The sequence below is a fragment of the Perissodus microlepis genome, chromosome 4 (genome assembly GCF_051167445.1).
Source record: "Perissodus microlepis isolate ML-2025 ecotype Zambia chromosome 4, ASM5116744v1, whole genome shotgun sequence".
NCBI lineage: Eukaryota > Metazoa > Chordata > Actinopteri > Cichliformes > Cichlidae > Perissodus > Perissodus microlepis.
Genome location: NC_140464.1, coordinates 30,414,477 through 30,431,528, shown reverse-complemented (window position 1 = coordinate 30,431,528; position 17,052 = coordinate 30,414,477). Strand labels below are relative to the sequence as shown.

The following is a 17,052-nucleotide window of genomic DNA, read 5'->3' as shown; positions in this document are numbered from 1 at the left end:
TATCCATCAACTCATGAGGCATAATAACTGCGCAATATAGCCTGAGGACTCACGCTTTAGCCTGAAACCGCTTCTTGGAGTGTCCGCTGAATCTGCAGCTCCCGATTGGTTGTCACAAAATGCAAAGCAACATGTCCACTGAAGCCTGTAGCTCACTGCAGGATGAGAAGCAACCGAGACCTGTAGCTTGCTGCAGGATGAGAAGAGCTTTGCACACCGAAGCCTGTAGCTTGCTGCAGGAGGAGAAGCGCGTTGCAAACCGAGACCTGTAGCTTGCTGCAGAATGAGAAGAGCTTTGTACACCGAAGCCTCCAGATAGATTGGGACACGTTTTCACTGTATCTACTCTGGTCGAAAGAATCCACGCTTCGTACTGATGTCCACAATTCTTTTATTCCTCTCACAATCATGGAGCACCGTGAAAACTAGAAACAAGTAAAATAATATCAATAGCACATATGATATTCATCTCAGCCACTTATTTCGTTTCACAAAGTGCACAAGTGTTAAACAAATAACAGCATAATGATTTTTACCGTGTACGCCTTGTAAAACCAGCAGTAGAAAAGTTGTACATTCCGAAAAGTCCGCCGTGTTACCGTTCTGTCTTGTCTCTCCCGCGCACAACTTCCGGTTCCCGCGACTCACAGGAAGTGACTACTTCACAATAATATTTTAACAGAAACATTTCTTATAAGAAGGATATATCACTGGATTCATAGATTATCTTTTCCTACTGCAAATGTACACAAGCATGAGTAGCAAATAAAGAAAACAAATAGAAAACAATAACGATCTCAGATGCATTTTGGTGTTGTCATGGCAACCCACATAAACATTTCAGCGTCAGCTACAAATGTTATTATTTATTTTGTACTGCTTTCTATTTCTGTGCGCACAGCGCGATCATACACTCGGTATGACAGACAAACGCTTTTGGAGCTACGTTCGTCAGCCAGTTCGGACTTTACAGCGGGTTTCGACTCCGTGGACGCTCTGCTGCCTGGGATCCTTTGTTTACTCGCGCGACGTCGAGGGAAAACAAAGAGGGGGAAACGCGCCGGAGTTTTGTGCCGAACGCGACAGAGAAACAGCAAGCCACCTCTGCCCAGCATCCTGCTCGCGAATCTCCAGTCTCTGGACAACAAACTTGACGAGCTGCGTGCACGGATTAAACACCAACAAGACATCAGGAATTGCTGCGTTCTGGCCTTCACAGAGACATGGCTGGAGCCAAGCGTCCCCGACTGCGCCATCACGCCGGATGGATTCACTGTTTACCGGGGAGACCAAACGAAGGACTCAGGCAAGAAAAGGGGAGGAGGGGTGTGCTTTATGGTTAACTCATTGTGGGCTAGAGATGTGTGTATCTTAAAAACTTACTGCTCTCAGAGCCTCGAGCTGCTGACCATTAAAGTCAGGCCTTTTTACCTCCCGAGGGAGTTCAGCTCAGTTCTCCTTTCAGCTGTTTACATTCCCCCACACGCTGATAAAGCTACTGCTATGGACGAACTGTATAACATCATTATTGGACTTGAGAACAAAAATCCATAAGGTGCCTTTATTGTGCTGGGAGACTTCAACAGAGCCAACATGAAGAAGGTTCTCCCCAAATACTATCAGCACATCTCCTTCCCCACAAGAGGTGATCAAACACTGGACCACTGTTACACTCCATTCAAAGAGTGCTACAAACACCTCCCCCGCCCAGCTTTTGGCAAGGCAGACCATTGTTCCATACTGCTGCTGCCTGCATACAGACAAAGGCTAAAACAGGAAAAAACAGTTTCCAGGGTCATCTACAAACGGGACAGTGAGACTGAGGAGGTCCTACAGGACTGCTTTGACACAACTGACTGGCAGATATTTGTGGATGCAGCTGATGGCAACATCAATGAACTCACAGACTCTGTCATTGGATATATTGGAAAGTGCATGGATGATATCATCACAAAAACCACTGTCTGCATATATCCAAATCAGAAACCCTGGGTAAATAAAGACATTCGCGCCAAGCTAAAAGTGCGGACCTCTACCTTTAACTCCGGGGACGCTGATGCATATAAAGCAGCCAGGTATGACCTCTGAAAGTCCATAAAAAAGGCCAGAAAGGACTACAGGGACAAAATGGAGTCCAGCTACCACAGCTTTGACACCAGGCGACTGTGGAATGGACTGACTGCATCACTGACTACAAGAAGGACAACACAGGCAGTGTTCAGCCCATGGCATCTCTCGCAGATGAGCTCAACAACTTCTATGCTTGTTTTGACGCAGACAACAGAGAGCAGATCCTCTACCCTCAGGAGGACAGTGAGGCTGCAACTTTAACTCTGGAAACAGAAGCTGTGAGATGGACCTTTAAAAAGGTCAATCCTCACAAAGCTCCAGGACCGGACGGCATCCCAGGCCGGCTACTCAGAGTGTGTGCAGACGAGCTGGCAGAGGTGTTCACCAACATCTTCAACCTCTCCCTGAGGCAGTCAGTGGTCCCCACGTCCCTCAAAGCATCCACCATCATTCCTGTTCCCAAAAAATCAGTGGTCTCCTGTCTGAATGACTACCGTCCTGTTGCACTGACATCCGTCATCATGAAGTGCCTGGAGCGGCTGGTCAAAGGTCACATCTGCTCCTCCCTCCCTGACACACTGGACCCTCTTCAGTTTGCCTATCGGACAAACAGAGCCACAGAGGATGCCATCGCCCTGGCAACGCACACCACCCTCACTCACCTGGAAAAAGGGAATACATATGCAAGGATGCTCTTCATCGACTACAGCTCAGCATTTAACACCATCATCCCCTCAAAACTTGCCACGAAGCTCGTCGACCTTGGGCTGGGAACACCGATCTGCAGATGGATTCTAAACTTCCTCACAAACAGGCCCCAAGTGGTGAGAGTTGGTAAGCACACCTCCTCACCACTCATCCTAAACACAGGTACGCCACAGGGATGTGTGCTTAGCCCCCTCCTATATTCCCTGTTCACACACGACTGTGTTGCTAAACACGTGTCCAACATCATCATCAAGTTTGCGGATGACACAACCATTATAGGCCTCATCACAGGCAATGATGAGACGCCTATAGAGAGGAGGTGATGGCGCTGTACGAGTGGTGTCTGGAAAATAACCTGACTCTCAACATCAGCAAAACTAGAGAAATGATAGTGGACTACCGGGAACAACCAGTCAGGGAGCACCAGCCCATCCACATCAACGGTGTCGAGGTCGAAAGGGTCAGCAGCTTCAAATTCCTTGGAGTCAACATCACCGAGGACTTCTCCTGGACCCTTCACACAGACACTGCTATCAGGAAAGTTCGCCAGCGGCTTTACTTCCTGAGGAGGCTGAGGAAGTTTGGCATGAACGCCAACATCACCTCAAATTTCTACAGGTGTGCAATCGAGAGCTTGCTGACGAGCTGCATTACAGTTTGGTACAGAAGCTGCTCTGCCAGCAGCCGTAAATCACTACAGAGGGTGGTGAAGGCAGCAGAGCACATCACTGGCATGAGGCTTCCTGCCATTCAGGACATTTATCTCCAGCGATACCTCCGTAAAGCACACAGCATCATCAAGGACCACAGCCACCCAGCACATCAGCTCTTCTCCTTGTTGCCATCTGGCAGACGTTACAGGAGTCTGTCTGCTCAGACTACAAGACTTAAAAACAGTTTCTACCATCAAACCATACGACACCTCAACCACAACACTTAAACACACACACACTCCACAGGACGCACTCAGAAGCTAGCCTTCACAAGTACTCCGTTTAATCTGCACTGGTCACTCCACTTTATTGATATTTATATTTTAAAAAAGTGCAATACTGTAACAACTGCCACAAAAAAGAAAAACTTTTGTACTGTTTAGTTGTACTGCTGCTCATTCCTGTGCAATATCCCATCTGCCCACCCCCCCCCCCCCCCCTTACATTCCTATTTAAGATTTTCTTTATTTAATCACTAGTGTGTACATATATTTATATATACAGGGTGGGCCATTTATATGGATACACCGTAATAACATGGGAATAGTTGCTGATATTAAAGTCCTGTTTGTGGCACATTAGTATATGTGAGGGGGCAAACTCCTCAAGATGGGCGGTGACCATGGTGGCCATTTAGAAGTCGGCCATCTTGGATACAACTTTTGTTTTTTCAATAGGCAGAGGGCCATGTGACACATCAAACTTATTGGTAATGTCACAAGAAAAACAATGGTGTGCTTGGTTTTAACGTAACTTTATTCTTTCATGAGTTATTTACAAGTTTCTGACCACTTATAAAATGTGTTCAATGTGCTGCCCATTGTGTTGGATTGTCAATGCAACCCTCTTCTCCCACTCTTCACACACTGATAGCAACACCGCAGGAAAAATGCCAGCACAGGCATCCAGTATCCGTAGTTTCAGGTGCTGCGCATCTCGTATCTTCACACCATAGACAATCCATGGTCACCACCCATCTTGAGGAGTTTGCCCCCTCAGATATACTAATGTGCCACAAACAGGACTTTAATATAAGCAACTATTCCCATTTTATTACGGTGTATCCATATAAATGGCCCACCCTGTAGATATATATATATTTAGTCAGTTAACTGAAAATCTCTTTTTTCTTTTACTACATCTTATTAATATCTTGCTCTTACTATTTTTCTATTTATTTTTTATTATTTTATTTTTTTCTACTGTACCATTCTGCTGAGTGACTGTCTTCTGCTCGTCAAATACATTTCATTGCGATGTTGACCCTGTGCTAACTTGCATATGACAAATAAAACTGAAAACTGAAACTGAAAACTGAAACTATGTGAAAAAGTAAGTCTCCATCTTCTTAAATCCCAAATTAATATGAATTGTGATTTAACCACATTTTTGGAAAGCTGGAAAGCTGAGTTCAGTTTCACCACTCCTTGTCCTTGGGGTGAACCTTGTCCTGCAGCTGTCGTTGGGTTTGAAGTGCACTGGAATGCCATGCTTGTAAAACATACTCAGGAGATTCTTGGACAAACCTACTACAGAAGGAAAGCCAATGTTGCTTTTATTCTGCTTCTTCCTAGTTGGCGTCTGATCTTCCTTCTGTGCATCTTACCTGATTTGATGAAGGCCATATTTGTGTTCTAGAATATGGTGGGAGTTGAGCTCATTAAATCACCAGTAAACAACAGGGTCTGGCTGTGGGGCTGGGGTTATTCAGTGTTATCATTACTCTGGGTTCTTATCTAACTTTGTGTTTAGCTGTGGTCACTGCAGATCCTTTGCAAGGAGTTTTGTTAGCAGTATAATGTGGTTGTTTCTATACCGGACAGTTTCCACTGTGCCGTTGTGCTCTCGCCGTTTTGTACCATAAAAATAACTGTAACAATGTCTCCACTCCTGAAAAGCTGCATCGCTGCACCGCTCCACCATTCTCCTCCAGTACAACACAAAAGGAAAGTTTTTAAAGCAGAAAAGGTTATTTATTTACAAAAACCAGGCACCAAAAAATACATCTGTGAAATAAACATCTGGAAAGAAAACTCCAGATGACCTGTGAACACTGGGATAGGGATACATTGTAGGTTAATTTACGTTAACATTTCGCTGGAGTGTTCTTCCACAAATACCATGAAAACAAACTGTATGTTTACCTCAGCAATTCAACACAATGTTTTTATCCGGCAAATGTATATATATTTTTTTCATATTATACAAAATACAGACAATACCAAAAAAAAGGACTGAAGTAGACAAGCAGAGGTCAGCATTAGCTTAGCTGCTCAGGCTCCTGTTAACATGAAATGCTGCCACAATATCTTCCTTCCACAAGCGGGTACTCCCAGTATCCAACGCTGGTATTATAATGGAGCAAAGTTATATATATTTTGTATGTCAGACATATATACACTGTCATGAAATTAATATCCTTAGTATCCTTGTTTTCTTATTATATTGTTTTGTGTACTTTAATCATGAAGGTTTGTAGAGCAAGGCCACTTTTGACTCACAAACTAAGTGCTCAGCCAGACTGAAAAACAGGAAGTTTTAGTGCACAGGCATATTAATAGATAAGACACAGAAAAGAGGAACTTTGCCATATAAGCAATGTTTGAAACTGTGTGACGTGTAAAGTACCAAAATAAAACCTATATGAGGCACAGTTTATGATTCTAATGTTAGAGATCCTGCAACTGGCGTTTGGGCTGTGCAGGGGTCTCTCTTCTGGAAGATGATTGAATAAAAAGAAATATAAAATGTTTTGACCACTATGAGTCGGGTTTTCTCTCTTCTATCATGGGGACAAAAGAATCGGGGTTAATAACACCTATACATGTCACCTTCAAATGAATTGGTGCCAAACAAACAAAACCAGTTTATCAAAGAGTCCAGTACAGCCAAATGAAAATGTGACATGCAGATGGTAAAACTGTGTAGATCAGGGGTCCCCAATCCCAGTCCTCCAGGGCCAGTGTCCCTGCAGGTTTTAGATGTGTCCTTGATCCATCACAGCTGATTTAAATGGATAAATTACCTTCTCAACAGCTGTATCCCAATTCAGGGTCTGCAGCCTTAAAGGCCGCATTTTAAGGCCGATTATGTCACAGCGACACGACGAAGGCTGTCCCAATTCAAAGGCTGCTCGAAATGCGGCCCTCAAATGCGTCCTTCATTTCCCTGAATTTTAAGGATGTGGCGGTGTAGACTTTGTGGCCCAACATATCCCAGAATGCATAGCGCGGCAGTGGGTGTGGATAATTTTGCCCAAAAAAAACGGTGGAAGCGGAGCGGCCGAAAGGTAAACTTGTAAAAGTAAGTACTGAATATTATGTCACTTATTTGTGTGCAAATGTTTAATAATGAAGAACATTAAAACATTACTGTTGGCCACATGTCGGCAAAGTTATGTGACATTAGTGACGTTTGTACTAACTTGGTTTTAAAGCCTTTACTTTAAAATATACGCCGTTCAATAGTCGACCTTAATCTTACAGAGAATGTGATGATTTCATGGCTATTTAAAGTCAGCACTGAGACAAATTTAGTAATGCCAACATATTAAAAGAACAATATTTGTCTCTGTCAATGGAAAATTGTACTTAGTAGTCAGTATAATCTTTTAATAATATAGGTTTACATATGGTAGTGATAGGATGTGCGATCCTTAATAGTCTGCAAAAGCTTTGCGTGCATTCCAGAGTGCTCTGGCATTCACACCCACATCCTGGGAGCATGGGAAAGGTCGTACCTTCTTTTATTGTTTTACAGTAGGATAAACGTATGTCAGTTTTAGTCTAAGTGCCTTTTTTACATATAGATGAACTGTTGGACTTTCCAGACCAGCAGGTTAAGGGAAGTCGTTTATGGGGTCACACTCTGACACACACACACACACATACACATTCCAATGTAAGGAACAAACACCCACCGATGTATAAATAAAGACCAGGGCAGTCACAGAGCTGCGAGTCTCAGAGGCCTCACTCTCAGTGCGAGTGCTCTGTGCTGCCCTTGCATACAAGTAAAACTGTGTTTCTCCTCTCTGATTCTCAACTGAAAAAGTGTTTAAGAATGCATCTCTTGACAGTCTCTTATATATAATACATTTATACATACAGTGTCAAAGGAACCTGTCTTTGAATGAAGATTTAAGGTGACAGGAAATATAAATAAATACTGAAGCTCAGTATTTGAAACAGAGTTCATTCACTGCTGTAATAACTAATAATGATTGAAATAATAACTTTAATATTGGCCATATTATATTTACATTACCAAAGTGAGATGACTTTAGTCTCATGAACAACATGAGCTAATTGTTATTTACTAGCTAATCTTAAAATGACTGTTCAGTACAGAAGTGAAGCCCAATAATCATGATTTCACAGTCCCGTGGTCTCAGCCTCAGATATCAAATCAAAGCTCATGTAGAAACAAACAAACAAATGAACAAAAGATTTTCTCCTTTATTTCTGTCAAATAATGCTGTATGAAACGTTTCCAGCTGTTAGTATCATGGTTACTTGGCAACCTTGGCAGCGCAACGGAGGCTAGACCGTCCCATTTCACAAGCCTCGCACTTCCAGCCTTAGCGGTCTTTGAGTACGCGGCCCTTGTGGACCGTCAAGGCTGCGTACTTTAAGGCTGCAGACCCTGAATTGGGATACAGCCAGCATGTTCTGAAGTTCTCCAGAGGGCTGGTAATGAACTAATCACGTGATTCAGGTGTGTTGACCCAGGGTGAGATCTAAAACCTGCAGGGACACCGGCCCTTGTGGACTGGGTTTGGGGACCCCTGGTGTAGATGATTCCTTAATGTGACTGTTTCACTTAAAGAAATGTTTTTGTTTGATTTTTCTTTTTTATTCATTTCTTATTTATTACTTGGTTTTAAATATAGCTTTTTATACACTTTACAAGTCTGGCTCCTGTGCTCAGATATGTTCACGTTCTAACAGTTGTGCCAACCAATGACTCTATTATCTGCTTACATTTTTCCCTTTTTCTCTTTTCAGTCTGGACATTTTTGTTCCACACCAAGGAGTATGTATGGGAATCATAGATGCTTGTTTAAACTCACATCTACACATTCAAAAAATAAAATAAAATACTCCTACTCAGTCTCTATTACAAACACAATAAATAAAGTGGTTGGCTTAAAAAATATATAAAAATATAAATTTTTACATAAACAAAAACTAAAATATATTCCACAAATGCATCAAAAGCCAAAAACTGAAAACACAGAACCATGTCTACAGTCTTCCATATGTGAGGGACAGATATGTGGGATAATTACACATATATAAGAGTGGACCAAGTAAAGCGCTATACAAATACAGACCATTTACCATATATAAGAGTGAAATAATGTGACAGTATGAAAATGAAAAAGTGCAGAGAAGACAGCTTTTTTCACATCTGTTTGTTTTTGCAGTGATTTATGAAAATAATAAAAGCATTGTGGTAGGAAATTTTCTATTTATACTTCCATGAAACACAAACACATTCGATGCATGTGAGAAGACTGTACAGTGAGAACTTATCTAGAACAACTGTTAACAGATAAGATCACATTTTAGGGGTAAAGCTAGCATAGCTGGCTTAGAAAAAGGTAAAAGTTCATTTTTTATGGTGGCTTAGCTTAATGTGCATTGTGCAATAAAAAAATAATAATATTTAATTTTTTTAGGCACCTTTAGCTTTTCAGCTGAAGCGTTATCACAACATACCTAATACATACAAGGAATAGAAAAAAAGCCACCAAACCTTTTCCCAAATATGCACACACGAACATAGGCAATTAGTCCATTAGCCATAAAAACGTAACGTTTTTCTTTTTTGCAGTCACACTAAATATAGTAGTCTGCACAGTGGAACACTTTAACACACAGAGACACACACACATATATATGTTCACTGACTACATGCATAATCTGTGTCTTTGTGTTTAAAATTATTCTAAATATGACAAAAAACCAACTCGTTATTGCTCGTGTTAAAACGGATTTTCTGCAGTGCACTTCTTCTGGTAAGACCTTGGTCACTTAAAACCAGCACAGCAGTAAAACATTTTGCATGAGGCGGACAGAAAACCATCTTGATGTGCGACTGCAGAGCAGTTACATGAACAGGCATGCTGCGGCTTGTTTGGTCTCACTCTTCTTCACATTGGAAGCTTATCCACCTTTGGGCGCAGAGGCCTTCACAGACCACCTTTACTTCACCTGGACTGTTACGAAGCTGTGTAAGGCAGATCCTCGTATCCAGATTTATCCAGATTCTCAGCAGCTCAGAACTTCTAATGGTGTGTTCTATTTGGGCAAGGGCTTTAAATTATGGTGTTTTCAGGTGAATTTATGATGATGGAACTCTCGGGCGTCTGTATGACAAAGAGAAAGAGAAAAGCATTTAGTCTGTGCATTACCAAGTCAAGTGTGTGCTTGACTGGCGAAACACATGGCTGATAATTTTTAATGGAGGTTTCTGTGGGAGAGTGACTGTAGTCAGCTCTTATCAGTCCCAAAGATCTGACTGAGTAGTCCATATCTTTGGGTAAGCTTTCAAATGGAGCATCCTGGGCTGTGTATTTGAACTGTGATCTTTTCCCAAAACCTGAGTAGTTTTCTTGCTTAGACCTCCATGTATCAGACAATACAATAGAAATAGAGGTAGTCAGTAAGTGAAAGTACATTTAAAATAAAAAAAAGTCCAAAAGACATGCTTCAAACAAAATGACTGTGTTGAAAGTCTTTTTCACACCGTGATTTCTTTGGACTGTTATAAAAGCATACATCTTTTATAACTTTATGAAAACAAGTATTTGGTGCACAAGTTTGAATTTATTTTGGACTTTCTCTAATCCACACTGTGTCAGAATTATACATGCATGCTCCAATATATAGATCAGCCACCTTTATTAATATTAATGTAAATGTCCTTTAGCCACATAAACCAGGTGCTTTTCATAGCCAAGAACCGTCTTATGGCTGGATATCTGAACCCTCTTCTTGACCAAACTGGTAGAGAGTCATTCATCTCAAATTCTGTAGAATTTTAGCTTTAAATATCACACATACTTTACATACTACATACTGACATTTTCAGTGGCCTTTTTTGCCGTCAAAATAAACCTGGATCTGTAATTTGGGACATTTAAAAAAATGTCTGCGTGCTGACAAGTTGAAAATATGAAAAAAAAAGATATTTAAACAGACACTAGTAAAAAAAATTGTAAAAGTCAGCTTGTGATCATCTCTGATCAACAGCCTTATTAAATGCAGAGTAGTTTGGGCCCAGAAGCAGGATTCATCATGTCATCACTTAAAGACCAGATACAATAGAAACAGAGGTGAGAGTCAAGTTACAAAAAAAAAAAAAAAAGCCAGTTAAAATGAATGTGAAGTCCAAAAGACACGCATCAAACAAAATATCTGTGTTGTGTCATGTGGCCTAAATCTTTTTTCACGTCGTTGGCAAAGATTTTGTGGAAATTTGGGGACTCCTGCAGAAACCCATATTTGAACAGACTCAATAGAAAGACTTGCAAAAGTCAGCTGGTGATAATTTCTGAATGGTGTATTGCTGAATTTCACAATAATGCAAAATAAAACAGGTAGATTATTTTTCAACATGAAATTGTTAGTCACAAAAAATAAGAAAATGCTACTTTTGTCTAACTTGCATCATTTTTTTAATCAGCTCCTCACAAAGGAAACTTAACCCAGTGATCTGTGCGTTTCTTCCCAGCTGAGGGAAGTCCAGTATCGAGCACATAAGTAGACCCAGTTTTTTTTTTGTTTTTTTTGTTTGTTTTTTTTTACCTACAGTTGTTGGAAAAATAGATTTTTGTAGTTACAGCTGGACCTCTGCTGACAAAAAAAAACCAAAAAAAAAAAAAAACCACACTTAGTGGGAACAAATATCAAATCAGTCAAGGCTGTGTTTCCATTCGGGTCTTGTCTGGTCTCATCAGTCAAGGAAACCACATGTTTGAATCATTAAGTCTTTTAAAGGCACCGTTTATGAAAGTAGTAGTACAGTAAAAATTACCGTTAATAAAATGGAACCCTCTTCAACATCCCTGAGAAATGTGTTTTGCTAAAAAGAGAAGAAAATAATACTGTTAAAGCAAAAACACGCTGACCAGGGTTTAACACAAAGTGGACTCTCCACAAATGTTAAGAAACAGATAAATCACTTCTGTTGTTCTTATTAATGAAATGTAATATCTAAGTAAGACTATCAAATAACTGCAAGTTTAGTTGTATCCGAATCCTCTGTGCCTCAGTTACAGTGAGTTAGCATCCACATTCTACAAAAATACCTGTATCTCTGTCATTCTTACTTCTTCCCTCAAGTTTGGAATCTGAAGCAGAAATGAAACAGAAGCCATGGTCAACGTTCATTTCCTCATCAATGTGACAAATTTGTGCTATTACATAAAAGGTTTACACTCTGTCATACTCATGTTCTCACAGAAACTGATACAAATCAAAACTCTACGTATAAAACTCTCAAGTTCCCTCGCTTGCGTGTGACTTTCAACTTGCAAGTACAAATTCGTTTAAGCCGATTGGTCTTTGGATTGTTAAATTTGTGGTTGCCATGACAATCAGAAATCAGATGGGTTTGGCTTACTCAGCTTTACTGAGCTTCAGGTCCTGGAAGGGTGATACAGTTTGAAGCTGGAGGATCTCTATATGAATATCCCATGAGGCTCATACAAGCTAGGTCCCTTAACTTTCGGTAGCTGTTGAAAAGATAAAGTTGTGCTATACCAGTCAGAAATACCATTATTACTTTAGTATTACGTTAACACAAAGTCAGGGCTGACCCGGGACCTTTGCTGTGAGTCACACGGTGCAGCATAAAGGCCCTTTTACAACAGATACGGCATGCACTGCACTCATCGCTAACTAAGAGTGAAGGATCCAACATTTGTTGCGCTGGCCGCTGTCGTTTTTTTGCAGCAGCTCTTCGTGTACTAGCTGCGCCTGCTCCTTGTCGTTTCAAAACATGTACCTCTCTGACTTTATATCCTCTACAAGGATTTGTGTTGTATTATGTTGAAATGTTACAATAAAACATGTATCGCTCATTCATAATGAAGAAAGCTTTGTAACTGTCCCGACTAGTGAGGAGTCTGTTGTTTCCACAGCACTGCTCTCCCCCTGAAGTGAGCAGTTGAAAAGGCTCTGGGTCTGTATAAACACATAAACCTGTGACACAAAAAATTTACCGAACTCAGACACGCACAAAATGTTTTCCTTCGTGGTGATGAAGGAAAACACTGGCACATGAAAGGGCATTTACCCTTCAAGGGCCTGAGGCTAAGTAAAGCCCACCCATCTGTTATCTGATTGGATTGTTAAATTTGTGACATGACATTGACCAATCAGCTGAAAGGAACCGGGTCAAACTTCATAACTGCAAGTTGAAAGTCACACACAGCCTTGAGAGCAGAGTTTTACACACAGTTTTTTGCTTTGTATCTGTAGCCAGACCTCAACAAAAATATTTGTAACTTGTGTAAATATTTTTTACAAACTCATAAATTCACACATGTATCACACACACGGCCCAGGGCCCAGAATCAGTCTGGCAAAGACTCTAACCGGAGTCTTCAATCATTTTGTTTTTCAGTGGGGTTTTTTTTGTTTTTTGTTTTTTTAAACAGGAAATGTTGGTAAATTTATGGGAATTATCCTCTTTTATCTGGAATTTTACACATTTATTTATTTTTATCAGCATTTGCTGTCCTGCTTTATTGTATTAAATTAAATGTGTAGTTGAACATCCTTACATCCCTGCATTTAGCAACATTCACATCTGAGCTGCCACTCACCTGCTGAATCTGGTTATGCATGTACAGATAAATAGCCATGGGGACAATGATGTTTGTCGTGATAAGAACTCCTATTAAAATCTTTTGGATGTCACTTCCTGTTTAAGAAGAGGTTGAACATGTATTAATTTTCAAAGTAACACTCCCTTGATAACACATATTTATGCATGAATAAAGTTTTTAAAGTGTATGAACTATTAATTTTTGTCTTGTTTTCTATAGTGTGGCCAATCTGTAAGATTCACATATTTAATAAATATCGTACATGCTATATGGTTGTTTTAAAACAATTATGTTAAATTCTGTATTTGTTTTATCAGTTTTTGGAACCTGAAAAAGAAAATGAGGACTTGGGCTCTTTTGGAATGTCGGTACTACAACAAACTTGTCAATATACATTTTACTGAAGCAAAGAATAAATAAATAAACAAATAACACAAGCTTACCCGTTTCTTTTTCTGAACCTATGAAAAAACAGGAAAGACTGTATGAGAACATCTGCAAACTAAACGTGTGTCGAGAGTATTGCGGTTTGTTTCTTTCAGTACATAGCTTGTTATAGAATGTTAATTATAATGACAGTGCAATCTTGTTAATATATATAATTGTATCAACCCAAATAAACACTAAAATAGTAATAAACAATAAAAATTAACTAAAACTATACAAGTACAACTGCAAGTTAAAGTAACTCTTAATTTCAGTATCAAAAGTATATTCAAAAAACTTACATATTCCTTCCTGTGAACCTATGGGAGAAAGGAAAGACTATGAGTACAACCGCAAGGAACAGTTTTTAAATCAGAGTACAGCATCAAGTTAGTTAAACTTGTAGGTCACTGATCTGTTCAGCTGTAAGTATCAGAGGGGGGATGTTGATCAGTTTCATCTGCTTTAGTGTTAATGAAATTGATGACAGGTGCACTACAAGGGCAGCAATGAGAGATAATGGTTTTACATGTGGGGGACACTTTTCCCTTCTCATCTTTTCTTACTGTTTGTTCACTAGTTTTGCATTTGGCTGCTGGTAGCATGAGGCGATATGGATACAGAGGTTGCACAGGCAGTTCATCTCATCCAGGATACGTGTTATTGTCAGAAGGTTTGCTGTGTCCCAGCACAATCTCAAGAGCATGGAGGAGAATCCAGGAGATAGGTTGTTACTCTAGAAGAGCTGGACAGGGACAGAGAAGATCCTTAACTCATCAGCAGGGCAGGTATCTGCTTCTTTGTGCCAGGAAGAACAAGATGAGCACTGCCAGAGCTACAAAATGACCTCCAGCAGGTCACTGGTGTGAATGTCTCTGACCACAAAATCAGGAACAGACTTCATGAGGGTGGCTTGAAGTTCTCTAGTGGGCGCTGTGCTCACTGGCCGACACTCCGGAGACTAATCATTATTTCCTCCTATAACATCTCACATCATTAGATGTTTCCAGGTCCAAACTTCTCTTCAGCTGCCAAACTCAAACAAATACTGCGGGCTTCACTGAGAGTTAAAATCTGTCTAAATTATTTCATCTTCAATAAAATGATCAGTGTGGCTGCTCTACTAGATGTAACAATAAAGTTTAACATCCAGGCATCCCTTAAAAACAGGATTTATGAAGTTTAACAGAGTTAGAAGTTAGCAGGGTGTTAGAGTTAGGGTAGATGGTTAGTTTCCATCTAAAGATGATACACCATGTTCTTACTGAGGGATTTTTGAAAAATTAAAATGTACAGCTCTGCTATCGCTTCAGACATACATAAAGACAGTAAAATAAACAGCAGTAAAGTTTGTAGGGTTACTGAAGTTAGCTCTGTGGCCAGCCACCATTATATGCCAGCAAGCCTATGGATAGCATAATATAAACACATTACCACAGTAATGCTGGAGGATGAACAATCCCCCCCCCCAATAAAAGTGAGAAAAACAAAACAAAACATCGGGTCCCTGATCCCAATCACATAACAGAAAAAAGATGAAAAAGGACCAAACTTCAGTCAGGAGAATACCTGATATAATCTATCCACAATACGAGGTAAGTCATTAATATACTGCTGCATGGTTTGGATATAATATAATTCCTGATCCTCAGCTTCATACCTATTCAAACGTTTATTAGCCTCAGAGTGATTATTTTATGACACGTTCAAATATTTGCCATCTGGCAAACCGTCAGCCGATGGGCTGCCATTAAGGTTTCAAAAATGGAGCTTTAAAACATGCTGCAGATGAATAGTTGTAATAAAACCTCAGAGGCCAACAGTGATTACTGACTATTTTTCAAGGCCTGTTAAAAAGAAAATAGCCTTGTTGAACACTGTAGTTTGCACCCAGAACCTGGACCGGGACTTGAACACAAAAGCGAATCTAAGTCCCTACCCTCACCTACAGTCATGAGCTTTGGATTGTGACTGGAAGATCGAGACTCCGAATACAAGCAGTGGTAATGAGCTTGCTCCAAAGGCCTATCAGATTAGACTCTCTACTCGTCCATGTGGAAAGTTTTTCAGAATCATTGTTAAACTTAGGTTATTTATTTGAACTAAAACTATTACAATATATTTTCCATGACATATCAAATAAAGTTCTATTAACGTAACTTACAACTCTTCCGATGTGAATTCACCAGGAATGATGCTGCTGTTGTACTTGTTGTTGACGATGTTGTTGATGGTGTTGTTGTTTTTGTTGTTGATGCTGTGCTCGGGTTTTTTGTTGTTACTTCAATGGTTGGTGTTGCTTCGATGGCTGGTGCTGTTGATGATGTTGCGTCGATGGTTGGTGTTGTTGGCAGTTGTGTTGATGGTGTTGCTTTGATGGCTGGTGCTGTTGATGGTGTTGCTTCAATGGTTGGTGCTGTTGATGGTGTTGCTTTGATGGTTGGCGTTGTTGGCAGTGCCGTTGGTGTTGTTGGCAGTGGTGTTGGTGGTGTTGCTTCAACGGTTGGTGCTGTTGATGGTGTTGCTTCAGTGGTTGGTGCTGTTGATGGTGTTGCTTTGATGGTTGGCGTTGTTGGCAGTCCCGTTGGTGTTGTTGGCAGTGGTGTTGATGGCGTTGCTTCAATGGTTGCTGTTGTTGGCAGTGGTGTTGATGGCGTTGCTTCGATGGTTGGTGTTGTCGGTGAAGGTTTTGGTGGTGCTGTTGGTGGAGGTGGATTGAGTAAACACAAGAGTTTGTAGCTATTTTTTTTTCATGTGTTAATTATGTTAGCGGTCATAAAATTACATTTTTGGGGAAATTCCAGACTGTCTCCAAATTAATTATTTAACATTCAATATCACTACTTATATTTAGTTTGAATAGAAGGGTAATTTAAAAGGCTGGTGTAAGTACTACAGAAACTGCTGATCTCCTGGGATTTGCATCTATAACTGTCTGTAGGGATCACAGAGAGGACCCTTCTGTGAAGGGCTGCACACTGACCAGTACATTAAAAACATGACACTGTTTTACAAATGACTGTTGTCCACTCGAAGAGACCAGATCCTTAAAAAACTATAACTTTCTGTTACAAAATGTTTATTTAGCTATTTGACAACAGTTTGGTGTTCTCTAGCACAAAACAAAGAAAAGCTTACTTACAAAACTTGAATTGTCATTGAAATGTTAATCTGAACAGATAATACTTAGTAAATATGATCAAATATGTATTTTGTCCATGTGTGAAACTCAAAGCTTCTTTAAAGTCAGAATATTTTTTACGAAAAAAACCCCTTGGAGGTTTCTTTAAACAT

The 17,052-nt window shown here is 40.2% G+C and overlaps 1 protein-coding gene across 1 annotated transcript in view; it reads right to left on the bottom strand.

Annotated features, from left to right (window-relative positions):
- Nucleotides 1–5,416: 5,416 nt before the first annotated feature.
- The window catches only part of LOC146389253 (uncharacterized), a 28,437-nt gene continuing 16,801 nt past the window's right edge, over nucleotides 5,417–17,052 (bottom strand). The window contains exons 9-15 of the mRNA XM_084926992.1: nucleotides 15,923–16,456; nucleotides 14,061–14,078; nucleotides 13,776–13,793; nucleotides 13,330–13,427; nucleotides 11,809–11,850; nucleotides 11,535–11,582; nucleotides 5,417–9,864 (exon numbers count right to left, since the gene is read on the bottom strand). Coding sequence (XP_084783118.1) covers nucleotides 9,814–9,864; nucleotides 11,535–11,582; nucleotides 11,809–11,850; nucleotides 13,330–13,427; nucleotides 13,776–13,793; nucleotides 14,061–14,078; nucleotides 15,923–16,456 — 809 coding nt within the window. The 3' untranslated portion in view covers nucleotides 5,417–9,813. The remainder of the gene's footprint in view (nucleotides 9,865–11,534; nucleotides 11,583–11,808; nucleotides 11,851–13,329; nucleotides 13,428–13,775; nucleotides 13,794–14,060; nucleotides 14,079–15,922; nucleotides 16,457–17,052) is intronic.